The sequence below is a fragment of the Sciurus vulgaris genome (assembly GCF_902686455.1).
Source record: "Sciurus vulgaris genome assembly, chromosome: 5".
Classification (NCBI taxonomy): Eukaryota; Metazoa; Chordata; class Mammalia; order Rodentia; family Sciuridae; genus Sciurus; species Sciurus vulgaris.
The window spans coordinates 169,673,228-169,693,768 of NC_136465.1; the positions used below are offsets into that span (position 1 = coordinate 169,673,228).

Below are 20,541 nucleotides of genomic sequence, written 5' to 3' on the forward strand. Positions count from 1 at the left end.
GAATTTATATCTAACAAAATTAACCTTCAAAAATGAATACACACACACACACACACACACACACACACACACACACACACACACTCCCAGATAAACACAGTGTTTGTTTCAAGTAGACCTACCTTCAGAAAATATTGAAGTAAAGCCTAAGGTTGAAAGAAAATGATACTGGAAAATAATTTGGATCTACAGGGAGATCACTAGAAATGGTAATAAGATTTGATATCCAAAATTATAATAATTATAAAATTTAACACTAAGAAGATAAATAACCGAATTAAAATATAGGTCAAAGACCTAAACAGATATCTCACCAAAGAGATATTAGGGACAAAAAAAAAAGCATATGAAAGGATGCTCCACATCACATCATCAAGAAGATGCAAATTAAAACAACAATAAGATGGCAGTACTATTTCAATGGCCCATATCCAGAACCCTGATAATACCAAATGCTGATGCGTATGTGGAGCAAAAGGAACTCTCACTCACCAGGTGGAAATGCACAGTGGCAGTGACCTTGGAAGATAGTCTGGCAGTTTCTTAAGAAACTAAATGTACTCTTACAATACCATTCAGCACACCACTGTGCTCCTTGGTGTTTACCCAAAGGAGTTGAAATATTAAATCCAGAAAAACTCTGCACACTAATATTTATTGCAGCTTTATTCATAATTGCCAAAATCTGGAAGCAACAAAGATGTCTTCAATAGATAAATGGATAAATAAACTGAGGAACAACCATAAAAGAAATATTATTTGGCACTAAAAAGAATGAACTATTAAGTCATAAAAATACATGAAGGAAACTTAAACACATATTACTAAGTGAAATAAGCCAATTTGAAAAAGCTATACACTGTATGACATATTCCAGCTATATGACATTCTTGGAAAAGATAGTAAAAAAGATCAGTGGTAGCCAGAAGGTGGGGGAGGGAAGAATAAAAAAGAGGATTATAGGATTCTTAGGGCAGTGAAACTACTCTGCATGATACTATAACGGCAGATAAAGGTCCTCATACATTTATCTAAACCTACAAAATGTACACCATCAAGAGTGAACCCTAATGTAAACTATGGACTTGGGGTGAAAATGATATATCAATATCTATTAATCAATTTTAAAAAATGTACCACTCTGGTCTGGGATGTTGATAGTAGAGGAGGTCATGAGTGTATGGGACCAGACATATAGGAAAATGTCTATGCCTTCTTCTTAATTTTTATAGTTTTCTTAAAAATACATAGGATTGCTGAAAGTAGCAATTATAATATTATATTGCTACATTTCTACTATGTACAGGTATTTTATATATCTAATACACATAAATTTTATTATATGTGTGTGTGTGTGTGTATGTAAAGGAGTATGGGAAATGGAGCTACACTGGAACACAGCTGCTTTATTTTACCAGAATAACACATCACAAACACACATACACACAAAACTATCAACAGATTGTGATAAGTCAAAGATGTATTCCCTTGACCAAGCATTAAGAAAAAATAAGAATAATAATTCAAACAAAAATAACTAATAAAAAAGATACAATAGGTGGGTATGGTGGTACACGCTTGAAATCCCAGTGACTTGGGAGGCTGAGACAGGAGGATCGCTAATTCAAACCAGCCTCAGCACTTTAATGAGGACCCAAGCAACTTAGCAAGACCTGTCTCTAAGTAGAATATAAAAAGGGCTGGGGATGTAGTTCAGTGGTTAAGCACCCCTAAATTCAATCCCCAGTACAAAAAACAATAAAAACTAACGGGTTGCAGCTCAGAGGTGCAATGATTGCCTAGCATGCTTGAGGCCCTGGATTCAGTCCCCAGCACTACACATACATGCACCCACATACCTACACACACACACACACACACACACACACACACGCACACACAAATTACTTAATAGAAACTCATAAATAAGGAATGGAGAAATAAAAAAAGACATGAGACATAATAAAATGGCAGACACAAAGCTACCCATATTAATAATTATATTAAATTATAAGTAGACTAAATGCTACTATATGCTACTAAATGTAGTAACAAGATGGAAATTTTAAGAAAGGATAAAGAAGATCAAGATCTAGTTGTACACACACACCACACACTCAGACTAGATAAAGAAGCAAGATCCAGTTGTATATACACACACACTTTTTAAAATCAAGTTACAACCCCAGTCCAACACACATATTTTTTTAATGAGAGACAAACTTTAGGTTCAAAGAGGCTGAAAAAAACAAAAAATGAAAAAAGATGTCATGGAAACAGCAACCACACAAGTGTTGAAGCGGCTATATTAATATTAAACAAAACGTAGACTTAAGCTAAGAAATATTAATAGAGACAAAGGAGAACTCTTTGTATTGAAAAAAGGGTCAATTGATTAGGAATGTTTTGTAGAACAGACTACTAAACCATAAACCAAGTCTCAATGAACCTTAAACAACTGAAAGCATATGAAGTTATGTTCTCATCACAAATGAATTATAAATGAAAAGAGAAATTTAGGAAATTATGAAAACACAGTATATCATCTTTTCCAGGATCCAGCTAAAGGGAAACTTAAGGGGACATTTATAACTTTAAACATAGAAGAAAACCTAAAATCAGTTATCATGACTTCCAACTCAAGAAGCCAGGAAAATAAGACCCAATCATATCCAAAACAAGCAGAAGGAAGCAAAGAATAAAGATCAGAGTAGATACCAACAAAATATAAAACAAAAAGAAAACAAAATAAAAAACCAATGAAACCAAAAGCTTGTTTCTAGATGATCTGTCAAATTAACAAAACTTAGATAGACTGACCAAGAAACAAAGACATAAATTATCAAAATCAAGAATGAAAGACCAAACATTACTACAGACTCTATAGAAATTAAAAGGATTATGACACTCTTATGATGAGTAACTTTATAGTTAGATAAAAGAGATTCCTAGAAAGACACAAGTTACCCAAAACTGACAAGAAATAGAGAACAGAAAACAGGAAACAGAACTGTGTTGTGGTCTCGATATGGAAGTGTCCTCCAATAAGCTCATATGATAGCACAACAATGTTCAGAGGTGAGACGATTAGATCATGAGAGCTGTAACCTTGTCAGTGGATTCATCTGTTTGGTGGATTGATCATTTGAAAGGGCTGCTGTGCTGGATGGTAACTGTGGGCAGGCTGGATGTGGCTGCAGGCAGGAGATCACTGCAGGTGTGCTCTTAGGGATTAACTTGTCTCCAGCTGCCCGGAGCGGAGTAGTTCTCCTTCACCACACCGTTCCTCCATGAGGTTCTGCCTCACCTCAGACCCAGAGCATTGGAGCCAGTCATCCAGGACTGAAACCACGAGCCCAAATAAACTTTTCCTCCTCCAAGGTATTCCTGTTGGCTATTTTGGTCACAGAGACAAAAAGCTAACATGGAGTGATAAGGAGGATAGAAACACAGTTACTATCTAAAATACCTTGAAGGAGACTCAGATATATATTTTATTCCTTCTTTTCCTTCCTTTGATTAAAATTGCTATTGTGGTAGGTCTGTGAATTCATGATCACTTCAAACTTATTTAGAAATGCAGCTGACAGCTTAGGTCAGATAGAACCAATGCTACAGAAAGCCTCATTTATTACCTGTCATGCCTGAACTCTTCACACAAATTGTCTACTATAGTCCATTATTTACAAAGTATAAATTTATGAGCTTTTACATAACTAGTCAACATAAAAGGACAGCATGCTTTCAAGGAAAGAAGGATTTCTTGGTGGTTCAATATCTAATAGAAGAGAAAAAAGTATTTGTAGGTTAAATCTAGCCTTATGCAACTACAAGGCTAAATCTTTATTTGGAAGTAAATCTTATCATGTAGCTTAAAGTATGAATAAAAATTTCTTTTAATCTGATACGGGAAGGGAAAAGTGAAATCTAAAAACTAGAGGTATCTCTTTTGATACAGAGTACAGAATATTTTTTATCCTTGGAATAAAATCCCACAGACAATACAATTTCCTGAATGTTGACATGTATGTGACACATATCTATGATTAATTTATGACTTTTTTTTTTTTTTTACTTTAGCTAATAACCCTAAGGGGTAAGATCAAAGAGGTGGGCTAGGGACCATAGAAACAAAGTAGAGTTTGTGTTTAACCTAGCCGTACTAGAAAACTATTAGAATTAAGCAGAAAAATAGCACAATTTGGATTTAAAAACAAAAACCATTCTGGCCACTATGCAGAGGATGGAAGAGTCAAGTGTAACTGACAGGCACAGTTAACATGGGGTAAGTGATGAGCGCTGGTCTCGAGTGGTAACCACAATGACAAACATCTCACCGACTTGAACCCTTCCAGATCTCCTAGCAGCTTCCTGAGGTAGATACTACTATCTTCATTTCCTAATATTAGACACTCTTACCTTCATTTATCTTCTCAAGCCAAGGCAGAGGGAGATGAAGTAACTGGCCTGAGGTGTTGCTGCTTAGGAGGGGCCATGCTGGGCTTGCACCCAGTCAATCTGGCAGAAGAGCTGAGCTCTCCCACCTGCAGCAGTAGGATGAAGAGAAGAGGCTGCAGTAGTAAAATGTTCTGGACTTGCGGTTGTTGAGCCTTGTTAATGGATTAGAAGTAGCGATGAAGGAAATAAAAGAATGACTCCTAGGTTTCGTTTGAGTACCTAAGTGAATCTGGTAGTATAATTACACAGAGAGTATAGGAAACAGGAAAAAGTGTTCAGTACCCAAACTTGGAACACTGCAACATTTAAAAGCTGAACAGAGGAGGAGGAACCAGCAGAACACCCAGTGCTTACTCTGAAAATCGGAGAGCAGAAAACCAAGGGACTGAGTATTTCAAGGAGGAAGGAAGCAACGTGCAGAATACTGTAGAATGATGGGGGAAGTGAGAATAGAGGTGGGGTCATGGGACTTTGCCCAATGGAAAATACTGGAAAAGTTGAAAAGAGCAGCATGCCCCTAAATTTACTCTCACCACCACATTTTCTTTGCTGAATTGTCAATCTCATTTCTAGATTGAAAGCTCCTGCCACAGACTGAGTTTTAATTCAAACTCCTTATCTTCTAATCACAATGCTTGAAGTAGAAGTGAAATTACATACATGCTATGCAATGGAATGTAAAAGCTAAGTTAGTTCCAAGGGTTTTCTGGTCTTATGATTAAGGTGAAGGTTTCAATGCAACTGACATGCACCCTCCTACTCTTCACCTACAAATTCGCATACCGTGAGAGATCCATTTTGTGTGCTGGGTGAGTTGCTGCTCTGTTCTCCGTGGGCTTGCGTACTTCCGTACAGCGTCAGGTTATGCTCACTGGTCTGGCCGGCATAGTCCTGAGTGTGTGGCACTCCATATTCTGTGGGGATTCCGTTCTGTGGAGGCGGTGGGAACGGGATGGTAGTGAACGGCTGGACCATTGCGTCAGGAGTCGTTGTTGGCTCCTGGTTACCCTGCAACAAGCAGCCAAGAGAGAAAAGAGGAAAGGAGTGACTTACTTAGATCCTCGTTAGGGATGACTGGCTTAAAGGGAGTATAAAGAACTCTCTGAACATTCTCTCGCTGCACAGATAAATGGAAGAAACACTCACTGCCCCAGGATTAGGGCCGGATTTGTTTTATATATAAACAGATGCACATACATACCCCTACTGAGTCAATTTGTGGATAATAGACAAGCTAAGACCATATTAAAATTGACTAGATAACAAGAGATCAAAAACTTCCCTTTAAATCAAGTTTTTAAAAAATTGCTAGGAAATTTCTCATATAAGAGATGATTAGTTTGCCTAAGCATGCACAGGCTCTGGGTTCAATTCCAGTACCATCTCACCTTCCAAACCACAAAATCAGTCTGGGTCATTAGTATGTTTTTAAAGTAATTCTCTAATTCTTTTTCTTAGGAAGAAACCAAAGGGGAACAAATCGATTTCCTTAAAATTACAATTTACAGCAATGGTGGAACTGGAGAACAACATTGTAAAGTCTTAAAACCAGACAACAAATTTTTAGAGCACTGAATTCCAAAGAAAATATTTTAATTAATCTTTAGATAGCAAGGCAAAGATTTATTTAAATCTTGGATACTACATTAATAATAAATAAAAATACTTTGATTAAAAATATCAGAAACAGACAAAACCTTCCCAGACCAAAAAGAACATGGGATGTTCTCATAATTACTGTTGGCATTATAAGATGAGCCACACAGCAGGTACCCTCCTGTGGCATCCATTTCCAGATGCTTATACCTGGGATCCAGAATGATATCTGAAATATCAATAAAGAAGATTAAGATGCTTGCCTAGCACTGGCAAGCAAACCCCAGCACTGGGGAGGTGGGGAGGGCCTGCAGTAACTATGAGAAACTGTTATAGGCCATTCTGACTCCAAGGTCTTTCTCACTTCTGTTCCATCTCCAAGTTCATATACAAAAGAGGGGAATCTTGTGTTACATACTTTTCAAAGCCTTCACTATCCTACCTTCTCATCAACCTTTCATTTAGTAGATAAAAATAAGAGCTATTATTTTACTGAGGACACATAAGTCTACAAAGTCTTGGGCAACTATCTTTCTGGAAATAGTTGGCAGAGCTGGTCAAAGGTTTCAAAATGTTGGAACTCAGATAAAGTTTCCCTATGTGTTAGCCATTAAAACATTAGTGATCAAGGAAAATCTGGGTTTACATCACTTGGTTTCCTCCCAGTTGTGAGCATCATGTCTTTCAAGCAAGGAAGTAATCATTCCCCTTCCCCTCTCTCCTTGATCTCAATCACCCACTTTTCCCCTCAGCTCAAGAGGCAACTCTCTAACCAATGAGAGCTGCAGGAACCTGCACTTTTTGCATTTTCTGAACATCACTCCAGGCATTCACCCTTAATAATCTGATGCCATTAAATGCGTACTATCTCAAACAAATGAATCCAAAGCTGCACTACTACAATCGATTATTTTGTGCAAAATAACACAAAAATCTATAAATGAAAAAATACATGATTGTGGATTGGAAGACTTGATATTCTTAACGTACAGCAATCCCCACAAAACCAATCAAAAGTTACTATTAAAATTTATATGGAAATGCAATGGATCTAGAATAGCCAGAACAATTTTGAAAAAGAACAAAAACTTCGGGACTTAACACTACCTGATTCCAAGACTTATTACAAAGCTATAGTATCAAACTAGTATAACATTGGTTTAAGGATGGACTAGTAGATAAATGAAAAGAATCCAGAAACAAATGTGCATATGCTGTCAATGAGGGCACTGAACCAATTCAACAGGAACAGGAAAATCTTTCTAACAAAGGGATAGGTGAATACTTGATGGAAAAAATAAATAAGCCCTAACTCTACCCCAAATATAAAAAAGTTAATTTGAAAGAAATAATAGATCTAAATGTAAGAACTAGAACTATAAAATTTCTAGAAACATACAAGAAAATCTTCACAACTCTGGAATAACAGCATATAAAAAGCAAGAACCATTAAAATTTGATAAATTGAACATACCAAAATTAAACAACTGCTCTTTGAAAGATACCAATAAGATAATAAAAAGACAAGACAGATACTGGGAGACAATATTCACAATACCTACATCTAACAAAGGACGTATACCCAAAATTTATAAAGCACTGTTATATCATAATAAAACATTTTTTAACAAATAGGCTAAAGACTTGGTAGCTACTTTCCACAAAAAGATTTACAAATGGGCAGAAAATACATGAATGGGTGAGGATAAACATTAGCCATCAGAGACATGAAACTAAAACAAAAATGAGATACCATTCCACTACTGCTAAGTGGCTAAAATAAAAGACTTAAAACATCAAATGTGGACAAGGATGTAGCGAGGAACTCTCGCCCACTGCTTGTGGACATGTAAAATGTATATCCACTTTACAGAAATGTTTTGCTGTTTCATGAAGTCAAAATATTCTCCTGGACACAGTGGCACATGCTTGTAAACCTACCTTGTAATCCTCCCTAACTTGGAAAGCTAAGGCAAGAGGATGGCAAATTTAAGGCTAGCCTCAGCAACTTAGTGAGATCCTGTCCCAAAACAAAAAGCCAAAAGGGCTGGTGATGAAGCTCAATGAGTTCAATCCCCAGTACCACAAAGAGGATGGGGGGTGGGGGGGAAGGAAAAACAAAATTAAACTATTTCCTGTATTTTCCTAAAAGAAATGAAAGCATGTCTTCAAAAACATCTGTATAGGAATGTTCTTGGAAACCTCATTCATAATAGCCCTAACTGAAAACAACTGTACTTCAACAAGAGAATAGGTAAAGAAAGTGTGGGCTATTCATCAAATGGAATGCTCCTTGAAAGGTGGATAAATCTTCACACTGTGTTAAATGAAGAAAGTGGATACAAAAAATTACATACTATTTAATTCCACTCATAGAAGTCCAAGATATGAATATCTAATCCGAGGGACAGACATGGGAAAATACTTGCCTCTGTTGAGGGATGGGGGAATCACTGGCTGAAATCTGATACACTGGAACATTCTGCTGTGATGGGTGGGGGTTACACAGATTCATTCAATTGTTAAACTCATTAAACTAAATATGAGACATATGTTATTGTACCTTAATTACACCAGAAAAGAAAAATAAGACAATAAAAAGTCACTGATAAACATAATAAGCTATGAAATACTTATGTCACAGTTATTAACAAAAGATAACTGCACCCATCACTATTATTTTATTTAATAAATGATAAAATAATACAAATGGAAATAAAAATCATAAAGAGACCAGGTATCCTCACAAGTACGATATATATTTTGAAATGTCAAAAGACTCAACTACATACAAAGTAGATTAATACAACATTCTTAAGATTATATAACTATTTAAAAATAGCCGTAAACAGTCATTCAAAATAGCGACAAAATTTGTAACATACAATATGTAAAATAAAACAAGAACAATAATAGATGTTTTGAAGGAACACTTAATGCAAAAATGTTAAATCATTCCCAAAATAAAATGCACACACCTAATATCGTTCCTCGTCAGAAACAAATGATGTCTGGGAAAGAAAGTGGACAAAATATTTTTCTAATCTGTAATTTCTGATTTGTAGACGGAATACTATCAAGAAAGTTCAAGGGGAAAAAAGGTAAATCTGAAAAGAGACATGCTTTATGATATATTAAAACTTGGCATAAAACTACTGTACTTAAAACAGTAAGAATACACAAAGTGATCAAGGGAATACTGATAATCCTCAACAGTTCAAGTTTATATGGAAAATTAATAGAAGATATTTATGTTGCCATTTGCAAAAGTTGAACACTTACCAGCAAAAAAACAAAATATAAGCCCCCAAGCTTATCTGCCATGCCAGAAAAATTCCTGAAGAATAAAATCTAATATAACAACTAAAACTGGGAAATATAGGAATACTTGGTAGTATAACTGGGATGTGGGAAATTTTTAAAACAGTAAACCTAAAACCCAGACCGGGGGGTGGGGGGGGTGGGGATGGGGGTTGGGGGGAACATGACAGCTTTGGTTACACTGGTAAGGAAGAAAAGAAAAGAGGGAGGGGAAAGGGAGAGAAGCAGGGGGAGAAGTGGATTTTGAAGTCAAATGAAAAAATCAACTGGGATAAAATATCAGTAATAGGTAAGTCAGACACTGACTGGGTTATTACCACTAATGGAAGAGTGAGTTATACAAGTTAAACAGACAAGACACACATGTGCAGAAGCACACATATCCTGCAGCAGAAAAAGAGGCAAAGGAATAACAATTCATAGAAGATGAAATACAAATGGTAATATAATAAAAATGTTCAACTTCAGTAATAGCCATGGAAACATACATGAACATCAAAATAAGTCCAATTTCTTTAGTCATCAGCAAAAAAATTTTAAACAGCTTTACTGAGGTATAACTGTCATGTAATAAACTATCTACTTATCTGTAGTACACAATTTTGCAAGTTTCAATATATATACATGTATTCTCATGATCATCACCAAGCAAGATAGTAAACATTTTTTCAAAACTCCCAAGTTTTCTCATGCCCCTAATAAGCATGTACTACTTTTATAAGACATACAAAATACATTGTGTTTTAATATCAAAGAGAATAACAAGAGTACAATCAATAATAGGAATTACTGCAGCAGTGAATTACTACTCTCAAGAAAACCTCTGTAACATACCTGGAGAAAAAAATTCCTGTCTTCTATAAAAAGTTACACAGCCTCAGCTGTATCCAGTATTTAAAAATCATTTCTTCTTGGTACTAAGGATTGCTTTACATAAAAATCTTCCTTTTAGTTCTAAAATTATGCTATGAAAACATTAAAAAGTTTATTCATAAAATTTCTCAGGGAAAAAGTCTCTTTTGGTCTCCCATCACTATGTAAGTTCTTTTCATTACCTCTAGGTCGGGATACCACACACAATTTCTCCTTAGCTAAGGACTGCTAAGAGGAAAATAAAATGATGCTCTCCCTTCTCCTCCAAATCATCTGGTGCTCCATCTGTACCTATCCAGCCATACGGTGTTATTACTTCAGTGGTCCTCACAGGATTCATGGCCAAAGCCTGATACGAAAACGAATTCAAACTCAGTGGCTGGCTGGCTGATGGTGTAGGAGCACAGCGGGTGCTGTGGACTGCACAAGCAGACTCCAGGTGTCAAGATCATTTTGGAGGAAGGAGTCCACTAAGTAGCTGCTAAAGGCACCATTTCCAGGACAGGATTAACACAGCCAAGGGGACGTGCTCCAGGCTCCACTCAACCACCTCAGCTCTGCTGGGAATGAGACTGCACACAAGTACATGGTACGAATTCTCCCACAGGGGGAGTCTTGACAGAGCTGGCTCAGTCAACTGAATAAACCACGTCACTTAGCAGTGGGAGATGGGGAGAAAGGTAAAAACATTTTACCACCCACTTGTAGCCTCCTACTTTGCACAGAAATGCAAGCCAGCTGAGACCCTGTGTTCTTAGGAACACAAATCTCCACCAGGAAGTCAAGGATACTGGTTACTTACAGAAGTGTTTTGTTACTTATAGAAATGCTTTCTGAAATTGAAATTTTAACAAACAAAATGTAACAAAAGTCATGTATATACATTAAGAGAATAAATTTGAGATAGAAGTGATTTCATATTTTACCTCATTTATTCTGCAATGTCTGAATATTCCAACACACACACGTTAAAACAATTTCAAATTTCCATTAGATTTCTATGCCGTATTCCACAGTTCTAAGTTTAGAAGTACAACAGCTCTCAGACAACCTATGTAATAACAGTCCACATGATTATTTCCAGACATGAATTTAAACTCTGTTGATGTTTTTTAAAAAAATGTTTTTTTTTTTTTTTTTAATCTTTAATACTATAGGCCAAGCAGCTTACATACATCTTGCTTGAGAGAAATACATCATTAACTTTCTCTACTGTGTCCACAAGGCTGGACACAGTAACTCTTCCCCCTAACATAGAAGTCTAAACACTTTGTTTCACCTTTGGTTAGAAGCAATTCCTTCTGCTCTTGCATTTGCATAGCATTTAGCTTGGACCACAAATGTGTACAAGACAATGCATACAAGATGTTTAAAATCAAAGCCTAGGGGTTGGGGTTGTAGTTCAGTGAAGAGTGCTTGCCTAGCACATGTGAGGCACTGGGTTTGATCCTCAGCATCACATAAAACTAAATAAATAAATAAATAAAGGTTAAAAAAGAGAATGTTTTTTAAAAAAAAATTCAAAGTCTAATATGCCACATATCCAAATGTGTATTTTACCACCCTATTAGAGTGAAGGTTCATTATGACAGGCGGGGGCTGTCCTGTACAATGTAGAAACCCACTGATGCCTAATAATAGTTAAGTGCTTAATAAACATTTATTAAATAAAGGAATAGCAAAATAGAAAGTCATAGGTGTGCAAACTGCTTTGCTTGACTACAGTAAAGAATAACAAGGAATAATATATAATGACGCAAATGTTATCTTGTAATGATATCAAGTTGGAGAAGACTAGCGATAGGAAAGCAGAGTACCATTAGGAAAGAAAAGAATCAATGTATAAGTGTTTGTGCTTTCTGTACATGATTTAATTTCATCTTACAAGCAGGATTTAAGAGCAGTGACCTGCTGCAAGTGAAAACCAGATGTAACTATTAATGTAAGTTTTTCAAGAAAGATAACCTTTCTTCTTTAAATCACAGTAACAGAGGCAATCCATGTCATACGGTCTTCTGGTATATGATCTGAAATATACTCAATGTTTCCGTTCTGAATTGCAATGTAAGTTAAGCATAACTAATTTGAAAATTCAAAATCTGAAACGCTCTGAAATCTGAAACTTTTTGACTGTGGACATGATGCTCAAAGTTTCAGGCTCTGGAGCATTTCTGATTTCAGATTTCTAATCCGGGATGCATGTCTGGCACAGTCTGTAAGTATTTAAAAATCCCAATAAACTAATAACAAAATATTCAGTATTTTTTTAAAGTCTAAAAATAGCCAACTTAAACAATACACTATTTGTATAATTTTTTTTTTCCTTGAAAACTTAAATAACTTAGAGGTAGGGCTGTACAATAAGAGTGTTTTCCTTTTACTCACCTCAACAAAGTTTCACAGTCCAAACACACAGAGCAGACAGTGTCAGTGTCTAACAATCCAGAAAATATCTCTGGTAAAAGTACCTTAGATAAAAGTAATGCATTTTCTTTTTTATAATAAATATAAATTATACCTATAGAGACAATGTTAGACAAAACTTGTGGGTAAATTTGAAATTTGGAGGAAAAAATCTATATACAAAGTCTCCATGTAGGCTCCAATTTTTAGATTCAGGTAGAACTCCAAATTCATTTTTTACTTGGATGCCTGGAACTTAGTAGATGGCTGGGGTCCCAAAGAGGCTCACAAAACCAGATAATTATAAAAACAATTCTAGGGCTAGGGTTGTGGAGTACTTGCCTAGCATGTGTGAGGCATTGGGTTGGATTCTCAGCACTGCATGTAAATAAAATAAAGGTTCACTGACAACTAAAAAAATATTTTTAAAAAATTCTAGTAATAGAAAAACCACTCAACTCTGAAATACTAAATTTTAAAATTTTTTTATTAAAAATCTTTTTTATTTTTATGAAATACTAAATTTAAGTGAAGTGATAGCTAATTCCAAGTAAAGGGTTCAGGGACAATATACTACTGCTTCAGTCTCAGATTACTGACCCCCACAATACAAAACCACTTCCTCTGCTCACAACTCATCTTTTCCCTTGTTCCTTCAGAGCAGAGAGGCCAGTATTTTATTGTATTTAACAACCACTTGGGGGAAAATGTTAAAATGCAAATGTCAAGATTCTCTCCCCACAGGTTAGCATTCAACGGGGCTCTGATGCTTTTGGTACAGGCAGTCTGGGTACCACACCTGAGAACACTGCTTCAGAGGCTCTGGCTGACAGGGTGCCTCCAGCAGAGGCCCTGAAGCACCTCCACTGCTAGGAGAGGCACAGATCAGGGAGGGTACATGCTCTAAGAGGAAGGTGCTACAGGCTAGAAACCCGTGTCCGGAAAGGAGGGGATGCCCTGCTTATATGGAATTTACAGAAGAGAAAAAACACTATTTTTTCTTTCAAAAGCACAAATCTAGTGAAATGTAGACTTAACAAAGAACACTTTCAGAGTGGGTGTAACTAAAGAACTGGGATCCAAAGTGTGTGTTGCTGCCCTGTGAGGGGAGATGGAGTGTAGGAAGGAGTTAACGTAATCTTAAGCCCTTATAAACAGGCAATAAATAACATGAAAATTAAACAGGCAATACGACATACTTTACTTTCATGCTTAGAATGAAAATAAATGACTAAAGCTGGTCAACGGCTAGTACAGGCTTGGCAGACAAGAATACTGCAAACCTGTCTCCAAAACACTTGTCTTCAAAACAAAAGACACGCACACGCCTCTTCTGAATTAGAGAAGTCAAACCAACCTCCCCTTCCCCGAAGTCGAGTTCTGTCATCTCTCACAGCAATGAATATTTAAACAGGAAAATAAATATTTCAGAGCAAAGTCATTCGAACCAATAGTCTATTAGGTTAAAAGTTACAAACCCTATAATAGTCTTAATGTCTCCAACCTCTTAAAAGCTCTTCTACTTCTCCTTAAAGCAGTACTTTGAACCTCAAACATCCATGAATCACATCGTCCACCAAACAAGAGGCTGCCGGAGTTGCTCTGCCTGGTTTCCTGCTTCGTGGAAGCAACCAATGCTTACATGTCTACCCTTGCCAATTCATTAGTGATTTATGCCATTCAAGGCTGATTGATCTTTTCTCAACCAAACTTTTCACTACAATTTACTCTTTATTTTGTCTTCATGGATAATTAATTTTACATATCCCATATGTTAAAATGAAATATTCTTAAAAACAGTCATAACTCTGGGTAAGAATAAAACACTTTACAGTGTCTTCCAAATTATAAAATATTTAATTATGCTCAATGGATTTTCTGTTGGGTATTCTATTACAGTGAAGTTCTTTAAAATGGGAAATTCATGAGATAGCTATATTGTAACAGACAAAACTTTCCCTATTCCCTTCCTAGGGACTATAATCATGATTACGTGGTGACCTGACTATCCTCTAAGTGCTTCATAAGTAAAGTCACTCAGCCAATCAGGGACTGAATCACGGACTGAATCTTTATCTGAGTTTCCTCATGAAGAAAGGGATGATCTTTAGGGAATGCTTGTGAACCTGATTACCTGCTTCTTTTTATAGAATTCTTCTCTCAATAGCTTTATCAACTCTGCAGGAAGTTATAATATAAACAAACACTTGAAACGAGTCATTAGCATTCTAAAAAACACACAGAATAACTGAAAGGCTACAAAGGAGAGTCCATGTTATGTGCTATGGGAAAGAAAAAGAAAAATGTCTCTGCTGTCAGCCAACACTCACCAGGCTATAAAAAAAACTTTTAATATTTTTCCTTTCTTAGCCTCAAACTAATTCTCCAAGCAACTGCCAGAGTGAGCTTTCTAAAATAAATTTAAATCTAATGTTGTTAATTAATCCTCTTCCTAAAACCCTACAACCTCCAGTGTAAACACTTTGTATGGAAGTCACAGCTTGGTACACTTTACCTGGTCAGCTTCCATTCTTTCTTGTTCGATTCCTCGATGTTTACTGAGCACCTGTCTAGTTAGACACTGTTTTCTGATGGCAATAACACTGATTAGTAAGACAAAGTCCCTGTCCTTATGGAGGTTACTTTCTAGCAGGGAGAGAAAAATAATCAACAGACAAGCAAAACACTAAACAGATGGTGCGCTACGAGGGAAAACACAGGAAGAAAGAGGACAGCGAGTATTGGGAAAGCAGGGCTAGGAGATTTCTATTTTCTACAGGGTAGTCAGGGAAGGTAACATTCCATCAGATCCCTTGAGGAATTAGGGCAGCAAGCCATGTGTATATCTGGATCGAAGAGCACCCCAGACAAAGGGAAAATAAGTGAAAAGGCCCAAAGGCCAAGACATGCTCAACCTAATTAATTAGATTTCAACCTTTTTCTAAATGCATGTTAAGAGATCATTGATAGTTATTTCTAGGGTGTGTCCCGTATTTCATTTCTTCTTTTTAAGTTTTATTTTTATCAAATTTATACATGCACATGGCAACAAATGAAAGAGGCAGAGAAGAGCTTATGATGAAAGGCAGCCATGCTCTAGCCTTCACTCATCAGTCCTCTGGGAAGTGATCCTCTTAATATTGGCTTAAGAGGCAGAGGGCCCAGGGCTCCAGGCTGCACTCAGGCTAGTGACTCACCTGGCTTCCAGACCTAGGGCGACACACCATTCAGCACAGATCTGCACACTCCTGAGGATACCACTGAGGGTTAGCTGGACACAAACTTATCAGCAGGAGGAGGAGGAGATGAGAGGAAACCAGTCCCGAACACCCACTTTGGGTGGGTGAAGCTGGCCAGAGAAGCCCTGGTTCTCCCTGAAGACTCCCTCGGAAACCAAGCAAGGAGCAACCTCGTGGTGAAGCTTGGGCCAGGCTTTCTACTTTGCTTCACTCTCTTTTTCCTCCTGTCTTCCTGAGAGCTGACCCTCTCACAAAGTGTCAGGAGGTAAGGTTTTGTCTCAGACTCAGTATTCTAGAGAGCAGGGGCTAAGAAAATGACTTGAAAATATCTTGTCGCCTCCATTTTGCATCCTGATTCTGGTGTCTTAAACCTCTACCTCTTGGAGATTTCTCCAACTCTGCTTTCTTGAGAAGCCATTATGTCCTGCATTCTCTACCTGCTCCCTTTTCATTCCACACCTAGTGCTGGTTTTATGGATATATGAGTTATTAGTCAGCTATACTAGTTGGGTTTCCTTAAAGTTCCCAGCTTATTTTTGTTTGTTTGTTCTAGTCTCTTTCTTGCTCAAAGTCCCCTTGGACTTCTAATGATTCTCATGTTCCAGTGACACAGGCAGAAGATGTGGTTAGCTGGTGGGTTTCTGCTAGTCTGTTTTCTGATGAGATCTCTTCCCTGGAATTAAAATATTACTGGGGAGCCCATGTGCTACTGAGAAGAGCTGACAGGTTTTTCCTTACAGTGTCACCCCCCTCCATCCTCAAATTTTAGGTGAAAGGCGGGGGTGCCAATATCTAATTCCAAAAGAATTAAATGCCCCCAAACATTCTAATAACTTCTTTAGAGATAAGCAATCATGGTATTTGGTTTTCCCTTTTTCATGCTGAAGAAAGGGGGCAGCACAGGAGTCACTGGGAAGGGCAGAGGAGGCCATGGCAATCCAGGCAGCAGAGCTGTCCCCATAGAAAAGAGAACCCCTGTCTTCCTTCTCTTTTGCTCACGGGGCCTCCTTAGGGCTCCTGTTGGGTACAGTGGCTTCCATACCACAAGCAGCCTCCATGAATTAACCACTAGGCTTCAGTTCCTCCCCCAAGTCACCCATCAGTTGGGTCCCCCTTGCTTTAACTTTTCCAGAACCTTGTTTAACTCTTGCTTGTTAGTAATATCATTCTTTGTCCTTTTCTATTTGCTACTGGTTTTTGTACTTCTATACTATTATTTCAGTGGAGTTTTAAAAGAGAAAGCAAATGAAAGCATTTATTATCTTGACTCAAAAATCATGATTTATTTTGTGCTAAAGAAGATCTCAACCATAAGTAAACTACGATTCCAGATTTCTTTATAAATTTGAGAAAGGTTAGTGATCTATGAGGCTTACAAAACAGTCCTTTTGGAAGAGACTTGTTAAAAGCAAATCAGAGACGTTTCAAAAGAAAATGAGAAGTGTCTACTACGATTTTGGAAATAGTCCTTGTGCTTATGCTAATAAATTAAACACATTTAGATTATAGGACATAGAGCTACTCAGAGAAGTGCCAGAGCTATGTGCTAAACATGACTCTAAATACCAACAAAATATAAAAGATTTACAGGGTCTGACCACTTTCGGAAAACAAAAGAAAAGCAAAAGCAAGTATTTACCAGTTAGAATGCTCAATTCTCCACCTCCCTCTTCTTCATGAATGCAATAGTGGCCAAGATCAGCATGCAGCACACAGGGAGGAAAACAACTCCTGTTACACCATTTATCTCTAACAAATGGATCAATAAGGTGTGCAATGGACTCTGATCCTTCAGCCTGGAATGGCAATGCAATACAAACCAGCAATTGCATTATTCAATCTTTCAATACAATGAGGCAAACAAAAAGAAATCTGAGTCCCATATTAGAAGAAATCATCAAAAAGCTATCTTGAGGGCTGGGGTTATTGTTCAGTAGTAGAGCACTTGCCCAGCAGGCACTGGGTTTGGATTCTCAGTCCTGCAAATAAATAAAGAGTCATCAACAACTAAAATAATATATATATATATATATATATATATATATATATATATATATAATTAAAAAAAAAAAAAGAAAAACCCAAAAGCTACCATGAACGGCTGTTTTATGAAGAGGAAAGCCTGCCTCAGAGTAAGGGAGGAGGTTCAGCTTAAGAAAGGAAAAAAAAAAAAAAAAAAAAAAAAAAAAAGAAAGGTGGTGCAGAAGACTGTACTGCAGAGATCTGAAACCAGTCATCTACACTTTAATGGCTGCTTAGTAAAGAAAACAATGTCATTTCACAGTTCCTGTGAAAGTCAAGTCCATGATCAAAACAACAAAACTTCAAGCATACAAAATAACAAGACAACGAAGGGCATATCTATTTCTTCTCCCTTCTTAAATTTTCCCCACCTAAAACTTCATTGTCATCATTATCAAATCAACAAGTCGATGTAGCTTCATTCAAGAACAATTTCTTCAGGCAGGGCTGGGGTTGTAGCTCAATGGTGGAGTGCTTTCCCTAGCCAGTGTGAGGCACGGTTAGATCCTCAGCACCACATAAAAATCAATGAATAAAATAAAGGTATCGTGTCCACCTACAACTAAAAAACATTTTTTAAAAAAAGAACAAGTCTTTAGCAAAGAGTGGCAGATCACAATGCTTGAGGTTTAATTATCTACTCACTTTGAGACTTTCCCTTTCAGGAATAGGAGTACAAGGATCTGCTATTTTAGCCTCTACAGGTTAAACTTTTTTGTGTTTTGACAGTAGAAGGAATAAGAGGTGGGTTATGGAAACCTGAGCTCTGGCTCCAGTTCTTCTACTGCCTTGCTGTATGCCTTCAAACTCACTTCTCTGGACCTATATCCTGAATTATAAAATAAAATTCACTTTAGCTCTAAGAATTATGATTCTGTGACAAAGTACCTTACTTAAGGGACAGAATGTGGGAAGAAATGGGAGGTGGTGAAGAAGAGGGAGGGAGAAGAAGAAACATTAGGTATATTCATTTATACTAAGTATTTTCTTCTGCAATAGAGTCAACAAAATGTCACTAAATAGTTTATATGTTCCCTTGCCCCAAAGAGCTAAGAGCTACTCTAGAGAGCCAACATAGTCAGCCTTTTGTATCCACAAGTTCCACACACATGGGTTTGACAAACTACAGATCAAAAATCTTCAGGGGAAGAAACACACACACACACACACACACACACACACACACACACACACACACACAACTGTGTCTGTACGAAACATGGATAGACTTTTATTTCTTCTCAGCATTCTCTAAACAGTAATGACTACAGCATAACATTTATGTTATGAATTAAGTATGCTAAGTAATTTAGTAACCATAGAAGTAGAGCAGAGGATGTGCACAGGTTATAGGCAAACACTGCGTCACAAGGGGCTTGAGCACTGTCGACTTTGGTACAGGGGAATGGGGCTGGAACCCACCCCATGTAAATCCAGGGATGGCTGTGGACTTTGGATTTCTCTCTTCCCTGCACAAATACTCTCCGTAGGAAATACTATGCCATCAACCTGTAAAGCCTCTGTGCTAAGTTAAAATTTCAAGAAACTACAGTTGTGTACCCAAGAGTCAAATTGATCAATTCTTTATTTCTCATAGAGGAACCTAAGGCTCCCAGAAAATTAGCAGATATTTCTCAAAGTTTTGGCAAAGGATGGTCCAAAAGCAGGGGAGGTAATTTACATAAAGTTAAGTAAATATCAAAGCCTATATTCTTTTTTTTTTTTTTAACATTACCTGTTTGGGACTTTTTTTTTAGTTGTTGATGGACCTTTATTTTATTCATTTATTTATATGTGGTGCTGACAATCAAACCCAGTGCCTCACATACGCTAAGGCAAGTGCTCTACCACTGAGCCACAACTCCAGCCCTGTAAAGCCTATATTCTTTATATTATACTTGATGTAATGCCTATCATCAAAAGGTAGGGAGGGCAGAAAAAGAATAAGCTTGGGGAAAATGTTGTCTTACAGTCCAGAATGCCATCTATTATTTGTGTATCCTTGGACAAGTCACTTAATGTCTCAATGCCTCAAGTTTTTCATCTGTAAAATGTGAAGAAGAATCACTACCTAATAGGGGTACCTGTAAGAATGAACTGAGATCATGTGTACAAAGGTCTTTGCTTCTGGCTTTAAAAAAAAAGGGAGGCAGAGAAGGGGGTAGGGATAATAACCACCATTACTACTGTGAAGGAAGAAGAAAAACGGGAAGAATAAAGACCAACATGTGAGTGTGAATAGCTGAGTTGAAATCCTCAAGTTCTGAGTTCTTGCTCCATAAAGACATACATTAATACAAATATTAGGGAAGGGAATCATATTCTTCTCACTGAAGACTTATGTTGCCTGGTTCCTCAGGAGGGAAAGCTTCCAAGCACACACTTAGAATTTTTGGTCATGGATGCTTTGCCATCATCCTAACTGAAGACTGAAGCTCTGAGCGGTGCCCCCAGTCTTTAGCTCCACAATGCCTTCTCACAGAAGCTTCTAGATAACCTAATGACCATACCATGGAAGCATCCAGACTCAAAGAGTCTAAACATTGCTTACTGAGGTTTTCTAAGATTCTGTAAAAGTGTGGAGCAGTGATCATCATTTTCGTAGTCCCAAGTGCCCCTCTCTTCTACA

At 37.2% G+C, this 20,541-nt stretch overlaps 1 protein-coding gene across 34 annotated transcripts in view; it reads right to left on the minus strand.

Moving 5' to 3' along the window:
• The window catches only part of RBFOX2 (RNA binding fox-1 homolog 2), a 272,039-nt gene that overhangs the window by 59,752 nt on the left and 191,746 nt on the right, over positions 1-20,541 (minus strand). For 33 of the 34 annotated variants that reach the window (XR_013764067.1, XM_079141627.1, XM_079141631.1 and 30 more), the window contains one exon: positions 5,242-5,466. Coding sequence is in view for 33 of the 34 variants with exons in the window: in XM_079141627.1 (XP_078997753.1) it covers positions 5,242-5,466 (225 nt within the window). In the remaining variant the exon portion in view is untranslated. Of the gene's footprint in view, positions 1-5,241; positions 5,467-17,529; positions 17,783-20,541 lie in introns of those variants that run through there. The other variant, XM_079141647.1, reaches the window with a different exon arrangement.